Here is a 16655-nt window from a genome sequence, read left to right as displayed (position 1 = left end):
ACCGCTACCTTCTCTCCCCCGGGCTCCGCCGGGCCCCGCTCCGCCGCTCCCCTCACGGACGCCGCAGCCCCGCAGCCATCTTGGGGTCACATGACGCCGCGGCCTCTCACCCCGCCGCTCGGAACCGAAGCCACCGCCGCCACCGCCCCCTCGCCCTTCGGGGTTGTTCCTCTTTCACCTCCACCCTCCCTCGGCGTTCTTTAACCCGGTCAGGACGCGGCGGAGGGAGGAAACAGCTCCAGGGAGGCGGGAAGGAGAGGGAAGGCGGTGGCAGGGGCGCCGCGGGGCACCTCGGGAGTTGTAGTTCCCCGGCGCTTTACGGCAGAGGCTGAGGAAGAGCGCGGTGCGGGAGCGCGGGAGCGCGGGCAGGGGGTGAGGAGAGCCCGGCCGGGGGCAGAGCAGGGGCTCGGGGAGGGAAAAGGGGGATCCCGGTGGAGGGAGAGCCGGGCCAGGGTCGACGGGGGTCCTGCCCTGCTCGGCTGCGGGGGGCATTCCCTGCCGCAGGGAAGAAGGCCTCGGCAGGGCAGAGGGAGCTGCCTGGGGCTGAGGGGCGGGCGGGAGCCGCCGGGTGGTTGTTTCTGAGGGGGAGGAGGAAAGGGGGAAAGCCGTGTCCAGTTCCCTGCACCCCTGCGGGGACTGCACCGCCAGTGCCTCCGGGTCAGCCGGGCGGAGGATGGTCTGGGCCGTGCCGGGGCTGAGCAGGGGCACTCAGCCATGGCTCTCCGTCCCCAGCAGGATCCATCGCCAAGGCAAGGACACGCAGCATGCCTTGGCCCCGCTGGACCTGTGGCCGTCTCCTGTCATGAACTTTCAAGCGAGGGTTGTTGCTCTCTGTGGGGCCAGGATGCTGCCCCAGCCCTGGCGCCTTTTCTCCCGGGCTGCAGAGGACACAGCGCTGCAGAGGATCCGGAAGGTCCTGTGCGTGGCTGAGAAGAACGATGCTGCCCGAGGGATTGCGGATCTGCTCTCCAACAGCAGGATGCGACGGGTAGGAATGCAACGCGTCTCCTGACCGCTTCCTGACGTGGGTCTGGATTAGCTGGCTGGAGAGGCTCAGCTCACCCGGCCCACCCTGCAGCGCAGTCCTGGGGCTCTGGGGTACTCTGGGTCTTGTGTGGTAGCCCCAGGCTGCTCTGCAGAGCTTGGCACGGGCAGTTCACACCCACACATCCAATGTCTTGCACTACTTTTGTCTCTGACCACACAAGGGTACAAGAACAGTTTTCTTTTGTGGACAAACACCACTTGCCCAGCTGTATTTGGGAGTCTTGTACCCCTTTGACTTGTGACTTAAACTCTGTTGGAATTTTGCTCCCTGCAGTGTGGGCTCCCTGTCTCATTCCCAGCTTTGCAGTGTATGCGAAAGGCTTCAGGAACTGAAACCATCTGTTGGTGTGCATGTCCCACACCAAAAGCACCCCTTCTGCACCATCAGCAAGCACTGGGGGTTTACTGAAGTTCACAGAATAATGCCAAGATGGTCTGTGGTTTGGAGGAGTTCAAAAATCTCTCCTCTCTGGTGCTTTGGGTTTTTACCTGTAACATTATTACTTGGTGTTTCCAAGCTAAGAACTGGAAAGTGCTTCAAGACCAGAATAATTTTTGACTGAAAGGTGTTACTGACAACCTAAGTCAGTCCCAATCCAGGACAATACTGTTCTGCTTCTGTCAAAAAAGCAACAAATACCTGATCTAGAAACCTCCATAAGTCTCAGTTAGGTGGAGGGTGGTCTTGGGGGCCTGGAGCTGGCACAGTAATTGTCATTTGGAGCAGGAGGGCAGTCGTTTGTCAGGAATATAACTGTCCAGAACCATTAAATTAATAATTTCCCCACAGCCTGTCATCACTGTCCACAGGGAGATAACTCTGGCATCCCCTTCAGATGTGGTTTAAAACTCTCTTATGTTGAAAAGCACCGTTTCAATGTCTCCATAAATTATCCCAGCAACTTCCACTCACCCTCCTACCATTTCCATCCATGCCCCACGTGTCCCTGTGCTCTGCTGCTGTAACATCACCTACAGAGTCAGAACACATTTGGTTTCTATTAAAAGCCAGAAACTCAACAACTTTCCTTTTCCTTCCAGCGAGAAGGGTTTTCCAAGTTCAACAAGATCTATGAATACAACTACCATATATTTGGCCAGGTAAAGAGTTTTCTTTCATTCTGCTGCTGGATTAGAGAAGTGAAAAATACTAATTCAAAGCCATTTGTCAGAAGTTACATCACCTCCAGTGACTGGGACATTTTGTCCAAAGATGAGGGAAAGGCAGATGTTCATTTCTTGGCTCAACTACTGACCTGTTTTGTTGCTTGAAGTCTTTCAACTTTCTGGCTTTATATCAGTCAAAAATAGTTTGCTGTTCAGGATCAGGAGCTTCCTACAGAAATTGAGGCCATAGATTTAGCTGTCAGTACAGAGGAGAGCTCATGCTGATGTATTAGCAGGAGGGAGGTGTCACTGATTGTGTACATTGAGAACTGCATTGAGATCTTGGGGCTCCAGGTAGCTTTTAGAAAAAAGTGGGCACTAATTCCTTTGCTCTGTCTCCTGCAGGAAGTTACTATGGTGATGACATCCGTGTCAGGACACTTGCTGGCTCATGATTTTAAGATGCCATTTCGGAAATGGTCAGTACTTGGTACCCCCTGGAGTGGAAACCTTTGGCTTTCAGCCCCAAGCTGAGTGGGGCTCTGCGAGTTCAAAGCCTGGGCAGCAGGGAGGGACAGACACCATGTGCAGAGCAGAGCAATGAGGACCAAATTTTTCATAGAGGAGCTAAAGTACTGTTTCAAATTACTGTCTTCAGAGCACAGTCGTGATACTGGTTAAAATACATGAAGGAATTCAGCTGATTCCAAGAACTTTTGTGTTCTTTGTTCAACTAGAAGTTGTCCTGGGAAGTGAGGCTCTTTCTCCAGATCCCCCCTCCTTTGTTCTCTGTGCTTGAAATAAGAGAAGTTGCTTGTTAGGGCTGTTCTGCTGTTTTCTCTCATTGCTTTTGGGTTCTTTTTAAGTTTCACTCAGCATTTCATGTGAACTCTTAAGTTGTCTAAGATGAGGCCAGTAATAAAATATATTCTTAATTGCAGTACTTAAACACAGGACAGCACCAGTGTCTGACAACATCTGTTTCAGTTTTTGTTACTCACACTGCTTATCCTCTGCTTACCAGGCACAGCTGCAACCCTCTAGCTCTTTTTGATGCTGAAATTGAGAAGTATTGCCCTGAAAATTACATGGATATCAAGGTACATTGTTGTTCTTAAAGAGTTCCCCAGTAACTCTGCATTCAGAGCTGAGTGCTACAATAGCTGTCTCAGACAGTAGGAGAGTTGTACTTTTGTCCTGAATGTCTAAATTCTAGAATTTGAAAAAATGCCTTTTGCTTTTCCTTGGGCTACATCTGCCATTCATTTGTGCCTCCTGCTCATGTATGATTAGAGCAGTAAGGGAACAACTACGTTGTTAAAAGCAGAAATATTTGTTGTGGTTCTTTTTTTTCCATCAAGGTGGAAAAACTGTCTCCTAAGATTACAAAAAGTGACATTTTCAGAAAACAGACTGTGGTACATTCCAAGCCAAGCCATTCTTTTAACTGAATTGGATGTAAATAAATGACTCAATTCTTTTGAAATCTTCCTAATCTCTTGAGAGACACATATTACAACATTTTATTGCAACAACCCATCTCTATGGATACATGCTCCTTTTTATATTCAGTTAATGAGTCATTTTACAATTAAATGACAAAGCAAGTGGCCTGGTGTGTCTCACTCTGTGGTGTTTTCTCAGAGAACCCTTGAACGAGAAGTCCAGCAGTGCCAAGCTCTGGTGATCTGGACCGACTGCGATCGAGAAGGAGAGAACATTGGCTTTGAGATCATTCATGTTTGCAAAGCTGGTGTGTAGAGCCTCATCTTCATCAGTCTGAGTTCTGCTAAAGTGCTGATTTAACAGGCATTGCTTCTCAGAGGTCCTCTAATTCTCAATTTTGTGTCCCAACAGTAAAGCCAAACCTCCAGGTTTTCAGAGCCCGTTTCTCAGAGATCACTCTTCATGCTGTCAGAACAGCCTGTGAGAACCTCACCCAACCAGACCAAAAAACAAGTGATGCTGTTGATGTCAGGCAGGAGCTGGACCTCAGGATAGGTATGTAAACACAGAGTCCTCCTGCTTGGAAAAGAACTTTTAAGATCATCAAGTCCAACCATTCACCCAACTCTACCGAGTCCGTGTGCTGGAGGTGAGACCAGGATGCCAGGCCCAAGCTGCTGCAGGCTCCTCTCTTAAAGAGAAGGAGCATGGTAGAGAGAGGGACAGCTTTGGTATCAGTGTTCAGTTTAATGTCTATAAATAAACTCCTTTGACTGCTGAACAGGGCAGACAGTCACCAGGCTCTTCCTCTCTTCTCATCTGACCACACTGAATGAGCATTGTTAAAGCCCAGCAAGGGGAGTTTGGAAATCATCTGTTACTGTATACTCCATACAAGGCAGAAAAGCCCTCTCTAGTGTCATAAATCTGATTTTTAGGTCAGATGCAACCAAACCACATTTCATGTTTTACTGGAAACACGCCCTTTGAAGCAAAGTCAAGATTTATAGCTCAGCTCAGCACTGACAGGCCTCTGCAACCAAGTATTAAAAACAGAGGAAAATTAATACTCAGAGTATTAAAAGAGAACCATCTGAAGTGCTTATGGTTATCCTCCAGTGATGTGTTACTCAGTTCTGCAGTCTGTTTTGTTTTCTCAGGTGCTGCCTTCACAAGATTCCAGACACTGAGGCTCCGGAAGATCTTCCCTGATATTTTAGCAGATCAGCTGATCAGCTATGGCAGCTGCCAGTTCCCCACACTGGGCTTTGTAGTTGAACGCTTTAAAGCCATCCAGGCCTTTGTTCCTGAAACCTTCTATAAAATCAAAGGTATGCTTGGGGAAAGTGAGTCCTGGGCTCCATCTTAAAGGGCTTGATGTGTTGAGAAAGGAAAAACACCACCGCAACAAAAACAATGCTGCAGGGGTGGTTTCCTCTTCTTGGCCATGACCACTAAGCAGGAGCTGGAAGGTTTCCCAGTGCTGTGGCCCTGCTGCCTCAGCTGTATTCCTTCTGTATTGCTACTTTGTCACTCTGATCTGTTGTTCAACAGTGACACACGATCACGAAGATGGCAGCGTGGCCTTCAACTGGAAGAGGAACCGGCTCTTTAATCACACAGCATGCTTGGTCCTTTACCAGATGTGTATGGAGGTAAGAAAACATGTAAATAGTTGTATAATCCCCAGTCAGCCAAACATTTCCTGCCTCTGCCTCGCTCAAGACATTTAAACAACACTTTGTGTAAACCCTTAAAGGAGATTTTGCTGTTTGCTTACTCTGTGTTTAGGATCCAGTAGCGACTGTTGTTGAAGTTGGGAGCAAGCCAAAGAGCAAATGGAGGCCCCTACCCCTGGACACTGTGGTACGTTTGAACTGTACTGAAAGGACTTTTCTGAAAGAAGCTTTGAACAGAGGTTTTACTCACCACTCTGAATTAAGCACAAACATTATGTTTTGGTTTTTTTCCTTCTGGCTTCTCCCAACTCAGGAACTTGAGAAGTTGGCTTCCCGCAAACTGAAAATAAATGCAAAGGAAACCATGAGAATAGCAGAAAAACTCTATACTCAAGGGTAAGAAAGCAAGACTTGGCTTGGCAAACTTAATTCTTTTGAGAAATAAATGGCCTTTAGCCCAAAATGAGGAGCATCTTGGAGCTCCTCCTAAAGTGCTCTTCTGTCTTTCTTCTTAAGGTTCATTAGCTACCCCCGAACAGAGACCAACATTTTCCCCAAGGAGCTGAACCTCTCTGCCTTGGTACAACAGCAGACACAGGACCCAAACTGGGGAGCATTCGCACAGAGGATTTTGGATCAGGGTGGGCCAACCCCTCGGAATGGAACCAAATCAGATCAGGCTCACCCTCCCATTCACCCCACAAAATACACCTCCAGCCTGCAGGTGAGGTTAACAAAGGCAGAGGTAACCTGATGATTTGTGGTGTTGATCAATAAAGATAGAAATCTTAATAACATGGACACAAGCACAGGATCCTCACCTGAGATCTCACGTTTCCTGACAGCTCATTAAGGCAGGAGGAGACTGACCACGTTTTGCTGTTTGATCTTAGGGCAACGAGCAGAGGCTCTACGAATTCATCGTGCGCCACTTCTTGGCTTGCTGCTCTCAAGATGCCAAGGGACAGGAAACAACTGTGGAGATTGACATTGCTAACGAGCGATTCGTTGCCCAAGGATTAATGATCCTGGCCCGAAATTACCTGGAAGTCTATCCTTATGAGAAGTGGAGTGATAAGGTAACACCCTTGAATAACATCAATGGGAGAGGCTAAAGCACCTGGAGTTTGAAGTTCCTGCCAGCCTCAGACCCCTCAACATGCTCTGACAATTCCCAGCCCACTGGGTGTTTCACTCAGAGCCTTCTCCCTGTGGGGCTTTATTGTGCCAGCTTTGGATAGACCCTTCCCCTCTTGACACCACAGCAGAGACCATCAGGGGCTGTGGGGTTGACTTTACTCACCAAGAGGAGCTGCAGTTGCTGTTGGTGGTCTCTGGCAGCTTGTTGCTGGCTAATCCTGAGGACCCTGAGGCTGGATCTCCTCCAGAACAGGGTGCTGCTCTGTTACTGCACTAGCCTGCTCTTAGTGTGACAATGTCTTCAGTGAATGCACCAGAAGGCAGTTTCAAAGAGATTCTCCTTCCCTTCAGGTTATCCCACTGTATCAGAAAGGGTCTCGCTTTCAGCCCACTACAGTGGAGATGGTGGATGGGGAAACCAGCCCCCCCTTGCTGCTCACAGAAGCGGATCTCATTGCTCTCATGGAGAAACATGGCATTGGTCAGTACTGGCAGCGTGGCCTTGGCTGGTGGGAGAGCTTTGTTCAGAAGCTTCTTCTCAACTCACACCGGTTCCGTCCCCCCCCTCAGAGTAGGGGAGCCTCTAAAGGTCACTGCAGATAAGAAAAACCATGTAAAAGTGCAGCACAGAGGGATGGTAGGGATGGGTGGGCAAAGTCCAGAGATCCTAAGGAGCCTGCAGACAGCCCCCAGTGCCCAGGACCTGCAGTTCAGAGCGTGCCTGCCAGCACTTTGTTACTCAGAGTGGCAGTGGGACACGAGGGCAGTGCTGCTCCTGCCCATAAGCTGTTTTCTTGACCCTTGAGCACCTTGCCCTCTGCACTAGGCACAAGGGAAGTGGCTTCCTGCCACCTAATGAGGGTGACAACCTGTCTGCTCCCAGGGACTGATGCCACTCATGCTGAGCACATCGAGACCATCAAGACTCGGATGTACGTGGGCCTCACAGCGGATCAGCGGTTCCTCCCAGGCCACCTGGGCATGGGGCTGGTTGAAGGTAAGGGCAGTGCTTGTAAGAAAGAGGGCAGCTTCCTTACTTGCTCCTGGCTTTCACTCACCACGTGGTTATGTTCCTCAGGCTACGATTCCATGGGCTACGAGATGTCCAAGCCTGACTTGCGAGCTGAGCTGGAGGCTGATCTGAAACTCATCTGTGAAGGGAAGAAGGACAAATCTGTAGTTTTGCAGCAGCAGGTCCAAAAGTACAAACAAGTCTTCATCGAAGCCGTGGCCAGAGCTAACAAGTGAGTCCTGTCTCTGCCCCTTTGCTGTTCTGGGCTCATTCTGAAGGTCAGATCCTGTCATACTTTCCTGGAGCTCTGCTCAACCTGTGTTGGCATTTGCATGGGAAGAGATGACTGGCAGCCTGGCACACTGCCATGGGTTGGTGCCAGCTGACTGCTCACCTTGGTTTAAACCCTCAAGACTAAATTCAGAGCTGGCTGAAGGAGACAGCAAAGTGCACTGACCTCTTCCATGTCATGCCCACACCCAGCCTGTCCCAGAGACATGGTGCTATGGAGCAACTCCCAAGGGGCAGTGTGGAGGGCAGCAGGCTCTAATTTTCTGCAGTGCCTGGTTCCACTTTGCAGAGGAGACACCCAAGATGTTCTGCTTCTTTCTTTGTAGGTTGGACCAAGCCCTGGCTCAGTATTTTGGAGAAGCCACAGAAATTGGAGATCAAGAGGAGGTCTACCCAGCAATGCCCCTTGCTGTTCGGAAGTGTCCACAGTGCAACAATGACATGGTCCTGAAGACCAGGAAGAACGGCGGGTTGGTGATCTTCCCTCTTGTAGAAAGTAGCCTTCTGTGTTGGTTTGTGTTTTTCTAGGCATTCATTTACCTCACCTCTGCAGCAAGCATGAAAACTTGGGCTGCAGCTAGCTAACTGCACCAGCCACATGAGCTGTGTGGGCTCAGCTGAACATCTCTCTCAAGTACGTGTTTGCCCTTAAAAAAAATGTTGTTTCAAGCATTTCTGATTGCTGAGGAGATGGAAGGACAGATCAGCGACTGTCTTGACTGTGCCTCTTCCTCACCTGGTGCTTTTGTCCCACGGCAGGTTCTACCTCAGCTGCATGGGCTACCCAGCTTGTAAAACTGCAGTCTGGTTTCCTGATTTTGTGCTGGATGTGGCCAGGGATGAAAGCATCTGTGCTGTGTGTCAACCCCATCCCGTTCACAGGTAGGCTGTACCCATTATCCCTCAGGGAAATGCAGCCCCTCAGATACCTCCTGTTAGCCATCAGGACATGGGTTTTCCGTGGGCTAGGCTGGGCAACCATTTTCCATTCCAGCCTTGAAAAGCTGGAGCAACACTCTCATGGTTTGGGGATGGAAAGAAAATGGGTTGGGGAAACCAGTGTGAGCACAGCAGAATTTAAAACAAAAAAATAAAATAAAAAATAGTCTAAATTGAGATCTGTTGGTGAAGAGTTATAAACTGAGGGACCTCCATTCTTCCTTTAGACTGAAGTTTAAATTCAAGAGAGGCAGTGTGCCACCTGTGATGCCCCTGGAGTTCGTTGGCTGCATTGGAGGCTGTGACGAGATGCTCAAAGAGCTCTTGGACCTGAAGTCCTTAACCCGACCATCCCAACCCTCACCATCAGCCAGCCAGCCAGCTCACCACCTGCAGGTCAGCAACTCGTTTAACAGAGCCAGTGGTGCCAACAGGCGTGGGACAGGGACCACAAACCTGGTGCCAGGACATCTGAGCTCCACCAGAACCCCCCGGCCTGCTCCTGCAGCCGCTCCAGACAACGGGAACAATGCGGTGGTGTGCAACTGTGGGAATGAAGCACTGCTGTTAACTGTCCGCAAGGAAGGGCCCAACCAGGGCAGACAATTCTACAAATGCAGCTCCAGTACCTGCAACTTTTTCCTCTGGGCTGACCAGCAGCCAGAGGACAGAAGGAACGTGGCTCCCCAGGGCTCGGCACTGCCCCAGCCCTTTGGAGGACGGGGCCTGACGGGATTTCAGCGCCCAGGAGGAGGAGGAGGACGAGGAGGAGGGAGAGGCCCAGAGCATTTTAGAAGCAACAGCTCGGATTCAGGAGGTGACACAGTTTGCAACTGTGACCAGCCTGCTGTCACCCGCACTGTCCAGAAGGAGGGGCCCAACAAAGGGAGGCAGTTCCACACCTGCTCCAAACCCCGCGAGCAGCAGTGTGGCTTCTTCCAGTGGGCAGATGAAAACCTGGAACCAGGTGAGGCTGAGCTGGAGTGAGACACAGGGGTTGGGGAGATGTTCTGGATACCAAACTGAGCACAGTTCATACACATGTGGGGCTACCACAGGTCTTGCAGCAACTCAGACATTTGACAGACATCAGGGTTGTCTCTAGATCAGCAGCATTACAGCACTTCAAATGTTGCTTGTAACAACTGAGTCTGGGTTACCTCTCCATTGCTAGCAAGAAATGTCCTTGTAGCACACACCAGCTGAGATCCAAGCAGGATGCTTTGCTTCTATGTGCAGTAAGCATCTGGGACTCACTGGATAAAGCCCAGTGTGCTTCCCAACAGTCTGTTTGGGAATTTGTCCCCCTGGATTGCAGTTCTCAGCTTTGTGAGAGCTTTTACCCACTTGGTACAGACTTCTGAAGATATTACACCCCATTCTGTCACACTAGGAAAACTGTGCTGCCTCTGCCCTAGTTTGGGAATAGAGAGAAAGGGCAAATCTTTCTGCAGCTTTGATCAGAGCTGAGAAACTAAGCATGGCTGCTGTGAAAAGATGCTGAAAAATACCCATAAAGAAAAATAATCATAAAATAAGAATGTGAAAGAAAGAGGAGAGGCAGTAAGCAAACTACAGAGGTGGAGATGTGATGTGAGAGAGCACTCCACTCACCTTCTCCTTAGACATCGAGGCCTAGAGGAGTAGAATCAAATTTTCAAAACTTCTTAGAAACCAAGTTCTCTGTGATGTTCTGTTGTTTCTGCTTCAGCTGTAGACCAGAGAATGTAACCAGGCAGATCAGTGTCCCCTGTTCTGTTCCCACATTTCTCTAGTGCTGTGAGACAAGTGGGTAACATTTAATGGTTCAGACAAATCTGAAGCAAGTGGAGCTTCAGGAATAATCTGAGTAGCTGGGATGAAAAAATTCCATGACCCACCATTTTGAACTTTTCCCCTTTCTCACCTACTTGTACTTTCAAAGATACTCAAATGCAACTTTTTTCTTCTAGGGCCATCTGGGGATGTCTCTGTGGACCCCCCTGGCAGGGCTGGATACTCAAGAGAGTTGGGAAGTAAAGCCAAGAGAGCAACCAGTTTCTCCTCAGGAACCACTGCCAAGAAACCACGGACCTGTAGCATTTGCCACCAGCCTGGCCACACAAGGAAAAACTGCCCACAGAACCACTGATCATGGAGGGACATCTCTCAAGAGCCTGAAGGGTCTGGGGTGGTGAGCAGCTACAGGAGCAACTTCTGCTGAAAGGAACTGGAGTCCAGAAATGAGTTGTTTGAGTGCTTACTGGAAGGGCTGGTTGCAGGCTGCTCCTGCCTGGGCAGCAAGGACTCAACCAGCTTCAAAAGGTGGCTCCACAACTGGTGTCAGCCTTTGTTTTCAGTTGCTTTTCTGCTGAGCAGATTGGGATAGTCTAAACATTTCAAAGCAGCATTTGGAAACTGAATCTGCAGAGAAAATAGCACAGGATCCAGTCTGTCTGCAGCTCCCACTGTGGTGGTGGTTTCTCCACAGCCTGGGGAAGAACTGGATCGTAGCCACAGGGACAGACACCAGGGCTGCTTCCCTCAGTCCCTGGCTTCCCACAGCATGGAATTTTAAGTTTCCATTACCTGAGCAGCATTCTCCTTTCTTTTTTGCCCCCCCCCTTGCCTTGGTGGTCACTGAAGGAGGGCCAGGTGTGAAGCTGGAGCTGGTACTTGCCCTGGAAGGGAAGCTCAGTTGCAGTGCTCTGGAAAAGCCTTCATCTTAGTTCCTGAATTTGAAACCAAATTCTTCCTCAAGCCTTGACCTGTGCCTCTGTGATGCTGCTAGCTAATGGAAGTTCTTTGTGTCAAACTGTTAATTTTCTTATTAAAAGATTATTTAATTTTTAAATTTGATACAGCAACACCCTAACTCTGCCTTGTTTCTTCATACTTCCCACAGTTAAGCTATTACAGTAAAAGGACCCACCCAAATCTTGCTCTTTCCACTCACTCACTGGAACAACACAGAAGCTTTCTGGGCAGAAACTCCTCATGGAGAGTGAGCTGCAGAGGGGCAGGAGAGTGGTTTTATCTCACCAGCTGCAGCAGCTGCCCAGGGACAGACAGACAGCTGGAGGGAGTTTCTGCTTTCCTGACTGAACTCCCTGGGAGCCAGGATGCCTCCTCCTCCCTCTGCTGGAGCTTTCTCCATAGATCAAAGTCAGGAGCTCCACAGGATTCCCTCCATGGCAAGAGGACAGCTTCCCTCAGGGCTTGTGCTGCTGCTCCTCTGGGACACAAAGCAATTCCCAGGATCAGTCCTGAAGAGCCAGGGTGGGCAGGAGGCTACAGCACTGTCTGCAGGGAGATCACAGCAGCCCAGGTTTGCTTTAAGCTCTGCATGAGAGAGAGGAGAACCTGTAACCCCACAGCAGTCTGGTGCTACCAGACCTAAATCCGTGCAGTTGGGTCAGGAGAACTCAGGTTGCTTTTCCCTGTACCCCTCACACTCCCACAATTAACAGCTGCAGCCTGAAAATACAAACCTGCCAGTGAAAGTAAATTAGGAGGCTTTGTAATGCAGCCACTGAGCTGGTGAAAGTGCAGCAGGAGCCTGGGAATGGCAACAGCAGCAGAAAACATTTGTGCAGCAGGCCAGGCAGAGCTGGTGGCATCTGACCTCACCACCTCCACTGCTCTAAGCTGTGTCAGGGTGAGAGCTGATGGGTAAACAGCACAAGCTCAGTGTCCAGACAGCTCTTGCCTGTCCCTCTGCAGGAACAGGGTGTTTGGAAGAGGAGAAGAAAGGCCTTGGAGGACAAGGGGTGATCACCACCAAGCTCTGGGTGCAGGGGAAGGGACACCCTGCCCATGCCACCACAGCTGAAAGGTGGCTTCAGCCCTTATTCACAGGGAAGGGGACAAAACAGAGGTGACACCAGAGAGCCATATACACAGGGGAGGTTTATTATTGCAGACACCTGGGAAGTGGTTTGGAGGAACAAACTAAGTGATCTTCAGACGGGGAGGAAAAGCACAGGTTGTTTTTTCCCTCCCCAAACCAAGATGACAGCTGTAAAGAAAACCAAACCATGACAGCTGCTCACACTGAAGTCCATAGGATTTATCCATCTCCACCAGTGAGCAAAAACAGCTCTTCCCATTACATTTACCAATATATTCCTTTGCCCTGGCACTACAGCCAGAACCAGAGCCTACTAGCAGCCACTCAAAAGAAAAACAAAAAACCACAAAACAGAAACCCCAAGCAAAATATCTTCTTAATAAAAAAGCACAAATCACTTCAGTTCTTGCAACCATTCAGCTCAGAGCATCATTCCTGTCCTACTTTCAAAACCCATGCCACAGGGCTTTAGGGGAACAGAACCTGAAGATAGCAGCAATACATGTGTGAAACCATCACTGGACAGCCAGGGAGGGGACACGAGGTTTGGGGCAGTCCCACAGATGGCAGCAACCACCCCCTGGGGAGGGGACACACAGCCCTGCCCCAGCCTCCACCGAGGGGACAACCCCAGGGAGTCAGCAGCTCTCTTTTTGAGGACACCTTCCAGCAAAACACTGCTGTAGGACAAGGACCACAGAGCCCCATCCCTGGAAGCACATCCCTTCCTCAGGGCAGAACAAAGAGGTGGGGCTGAGCTCCCCCCTCTCAGCAGCTGAAAGGGACAAACTGCAGCCTCCTTCTCTACAGTTGTACCTTGAAGTGCCCAGACAATCACCCAGGTCATCACTTGGGCAGCATCCTGCAGATAGATGAGGCTCCTACCCTGTCCCAAAAACTGGCTGAGAGGTCTGCAGGACACAGCAGCAGCAAGAAACTGCTCCCCTCCAGTTCCAGATGTTCACAGAGCACAAGGGGAACCTGACCAGTGACAGCAGGCTGGGACAGGCAGAGGACACTGGGAACCAGAGACCAAACATGCTTCATGTCAGCTCCCAGCACCCAGAGGGTGGGACTGACCTGTAGATAATCAATCGAGGTGTGAGCTGCACACAACTAGAGCCAACCCCCACCTTGGCACAGGCACATTTCATTCAAACAGAAAGTTTTGGGGGTTTTTTTCCCCGATAAAGTGCAAGAACGTTGCCTCTTTCTGACCAGTCAACTAGAAGCATCACAACCCTCACAGCAGGGAGCAGGAGACGGGTGAGGAACACCCCATATTCAAGAGCTCCCAACACACTCATCATTTCTCTTTCAGCAGGAGTTCTGGCTCAGATATGGCCCTGTACAGCAGGAAGCCCATCTCATCAACTTCCTCTTCCAACAGCTGGCAGAAAAGGTTGACTTTGTGGTTGAAGTAGGAAGGCAGGACCCCTTTCTCCAGGTAACCCACCAGCTCCTCCAGCACCTGCTGGAACCTCTCAGCAAGGCTTTCTTCTGCCCAGTCTGAAGTGGTGGCACTGAGGTGAAGGACAACATGTGTCAAGGGGCTGCCACTCAGTTTGTGCAGGGCAGGATGGCTCTTGCAGACACCGTTCAGGATGCGGAGGCAGCGCTGCCGTGCCCCGTGGTCACCAGCATCCAGCTCCTTCACCTTCGACACCTCTGCCCTGTAAAAACTCTCGAGCCAGAGGTTTTCCACCAACCCTTCAGGAGGAACAGCCAGAAGAACCTTGTTCTCCATTTCTACCACTGGGAACAGTGTGACGTTCAGCTCGACCTGGTCGTGTTTGACTTCCAGCTTCAGCTCCTGAGAGGCCACCAGAGGGTGGATGACACAGCCCAGCAGGCTGCCGATGGCAGGCCAGTTGATGGAGGCCACCAGCATCTTGTGGAGGGTCTCACCCAGTGCATTGGACGAGAGGTACTGGCCCACGATGAACCTATCCCAGGGGCTGCACCCACGAGGGAAATACTGCAGATCAGTCCTCTTGATCATCCAGTACTGGGGGTTCCTCACCACCGTGTCTTCTCCTGGGATGAGGCTCCAGAGCACGGAATCAAGGACCACCGGCAGCATGAGGTGGATGTGGTCAGCTGTGAGAGCCCCGAGGCCATCGAGCAGGGGACCACTGAGGAAGAGGCTGCCAAAGGGCAGCTCCGGGCATTTGTTCCGCAGGAATTTCTGCAGTTGGACACAGATGCTCCTGGTCAGCTGCAGGGCGAGGGACACTTGGGCCTCAGGCACAGACAGGTGGGTGCTGTAGTGGGAGAGGAGCTTCTCCTGCAGCGTGAGGCAGCGGGGAGGGATGGATTCAACCCGAGGAGTTTCCAGAGGAACAGGACAGCCTTTGGGCTCTAGGAGAAGGGGATGGGGCAGAGAGGAGGGAAAAGTCACAGCTCTGAGTGATCATCTGCAACTTGAAGGAGCAGCTTCTACTGCAGCCAAGGGGGAGGCATGAGCTGGTGCCCAGCTCTTGGCCCATCTCTGGACACGAGGCTGACCCTGCTAAGAGGGCCCCTGAGTCCTCCAGCATTCCCAGCAGAGCCCAACCAAACCTCAAAACCCAACCACACCCAGCCTCACCTCCAGCTCCAGATGGTTAAACCTGATGGAGTCCTACAAACAATCACACTCTGGGTCCAGCATCTCAGGACCTTCCCTGCACTGAGCTGGGCTGCTTTCCCACTTGGAAAAACTCTGTCAGCAGTTTTACAAGGCAGCCTTTGTCTGCAGCACCTTCACCTTCCTATAGCCAGAGCTGGCCCAGAAAAGGAGCCCAGCAGACAGGAGGAAACAAAGCCCCAGTGGCCTCCACCACACTGCAGCTGCAGGACAGCATCAGAGGTGCTGTCACCACAGGCATTACCTAAAAAGGGGCCACGGCTGGGGAACATCCCAGGAGGGAGGGCACAATCGGGTTGGCTTTCCGGACACTGAGCTAAAAATAACACAGAGCTCCCAGCCAGCCAGGAGCAGCAGCTCAGCAGGCCTGGAGCACACCAAGGTGATCTCTCTGGCCATGGTGGGGGCCGGGATGCAAACCCTGAGCCTCACCTGCCACTGGTGGCTGAGCTGGAGAGAGCAGAGGTTTGCTGAGGTCTTCCCTTCTCTGCTTCTTGGGGGGTTTTGGTGTTGCTTTGATCAAGGCCAGGTCCTGCCAGCTCTCCTCCAGGGTCTTCTGCTCAGCTTTGGGGTCGCCTTCATCTCGAGGGCTGGTGGCTCGGTCGATCAGCTGGAGGGAAGGAAAATCCATATGGATGAGTTACTCTCAGAGCTGCTTCCTTGGGGTCACACCCAGAACCAAAGGGGACAACAGCCCTGCTGGTGGACACACGGGGGGACACAAAGCCCAGGGCAGGGCTTCTGGCAGCAAAGCCTGAGAGTTTAAGGGGACACACAAGTGCATGATTGTTTTAAGTGGAAAACAGCTGGGTGTCTGAGCATGAACAAAGTTCAAGGTGCCTTTCAGGATGGGATACTGCATCCCAAGCATCTGCTGCCCCGTGCCAATGGTGTATGGAGCTGCAGGTGTCCCACAGGGTGGGAGCAGACAGCTCCATGCCCACAGCAATTCCACCAGTGTTTCTACCAGACCCGAGGGCCCATCTCGGGAGCTGCTGGCAAGGTTTGTGGAGAACATTCCACAACCAGAGGAGCCAAGTGCTCCTCCTCCATGGGACACCCAGCCACTCCGGTCCTCCGAGCCCCACCGGCAGCCACCCCAGCCTTACCCTCTTGACGGCCAATGTGGCGATGGCGAGCACGGCAGCCCCGGTGACCCCCAGCACCAGCCTGGCGTTGGCCAAGAGCAGGTCGAGGACACTGCCCAGCCCGCTGTCCTCCTGCCGCCTGCCCCGCCGGCGGGTGAACTCCATGGCGGCCCTGCCAAAGGGGAGAGAAGCAGCGGGGCCTCACCCCGGGGGGACACAGACACGGCTCCCCCGGGGTGGGGAAACAGCTTTGGGGGTCCCGGAGAGCCGCGGGGCAAAGCCTGCCGGGGCGCTAGAGCAAGGGTCACCCCAAAAAGGGTCACCCGGGCCCTGGCGGAGCCGCCTCCGGGGGAACCGGCGGCGCGGGGTGAGCGGACGGGACCGGGGGGCGGCGGCCGGTGCGCCCGGGGAAAGACCGGGACGGAACCCGAGGCACCGCCGGGCAGCG

At 51.8% G+C, this 16655-nt stretch overlaps 2 protein-coding genes and 1 long non-coding RNA gene across 4 annotated transcripts; 1 reads left to right on the top strand and 2 right to left on the bottom strand.

Moving 5' to 3' along the window:
- Positions 1-234: 234 nt before the first annotated feature.
- On the top strand, positions 235-11507 carry TOP3A (DNA topoisomerase III alpha). The gene is made up of 20 exons (XM_071760779.1): positions 235-372; positions 736-988; positions 2089-2148; positions 2560-2633; positions 3179-3254; positions 3799-3907; positions 4012-4155; positions 4761-4931; positions 5155-5255; positions 5392-5466; positions 5593-5675; positions 5796-6003; positions 6173-6358; positions 6771-6900; positions 7303-7416; positions 7498-7663; positions 8049-8192; positions 8482-8604; positions 8889-9628; positions 10614-11507. The coding sequence occupies exons 2-20, from the start codon at positions 803-805 to the stop codon at positions 10790-10792; spliced, it is 3069 nt and encodes a 1022-aa protein (XP_071616880.1). The 5' UTR covers positions 235-372; positions 736-802; the 3' UTR covers positions 10793-11507.
- LOC139804043 (uncharacterized) lies at positions 2072-6775 on the bottom strand. Of its 2 annotated transcripts, none has more exons than XR_011729259.1 (3): positions 6583-6775; positions 5530-5619; positions 2072-2948 (listed from the first exon to the last, which is right to left on the bottom strand). It is a non-coding gene; the product is annotated as an uncharacterized lncRNA (long non-coding RNA). The 2 variants fall into 2 exon arrangements; XR_011729258.1 differs by lacking the exon at positions 6583-6775 and adding an exon at positions 6101-6237.
- A 1023-nt stretch (positions 11508-12530) lies between the features above and the next one.
- Positions 12531-16518, bottom strand: MIEF2 (mitochondrial elongation factor 2). Its single transcript, XM_071760408.1, has 3 exons — positions 16229-16518; positions 15552-15729; positions 12531-14851 (listed from the first exon to the last, which is right to left on the bottom strand). Exons 1-3 carry the CDS (start codon positions 16370-16372, stop codon positions 13797-13799), a joined length of 1377 nt encoding a protein of 458 aa, XP_071616509.1. The 5' UTR covers positions 16373-16518; the 3' UTR covers positions 12531-13796.
- Between the last annotated feature and the right edge of the window lie 137 nt (positions 16519-16655).

Source organism: Heliangelus exortis, chromosome 17 (genome assembly GCF_036169615.1).
Source record: "Heliangelus exortis chromosome 17, bHelExo1.hap1, whole genome shotgun sequence".
Lineage (NCBI taxonomy): Eukaryota > Metazoa > Chordata > Aves > Apodiformes > Trochilidae > Heliangelus > Heliangelus exortis.
This window is presented reverse-complemented; position numbering and strand designations above follow the sequence as displayed.

What these genes read in the sequence shown, in the direction of transcription:
- TOP3A (XM_071760779.1), top strand. Translation starts at nt 803, where the DNA reads ATGAACTTTCAAGCGAGGGTTGTTGCTCTCTGTGGGGCCAGGATGCTG. An exon ending in AATACACCTCCAGCCTGCAG is followed by an intron (nt 6,004 to 6,172) that starts GTGAGGTTAACA and finishes GTTTGATCTTAG; the next exon opens with GGCAACGAGCAGAGGCTCTA. An exon ending in GGGCATGGGGCTGGTTGAAG is followed by an intron (nt 7,417 to 7,497) that starts GTAAGGGCAGTG and finishes TATGTTCCTCAG; the next exon opens with GCTACGATTCCATGGGCTAC.
- MIEF2 (XM_071760408.1), bottom strand. Translation starts at nt 16,372, where the DNA reads ATGGAGTTCACCCGCCGGCGGGGCAGGCGGCAGGAGGACAGCGGGCTG. An exon ending in CCACATTGGCCGTCAAGAGG is followed by an intron (nt 15,730 to 16,228) that starts GTAAGGCTGGGG and finishes CCTTCCCTCCAG; the next exon opens with CTGATCGACCGAGCCACCAG. An exon ending in AGCTCAGCCACCAGTGGCAG is followed by an intron (nt 14,852 to 15,551) that starts GTGAGGCTCAGG and finishes CCCTTCTCCTAG; the next exon opens with AGCCCAAAGGCTGTCCTGTT.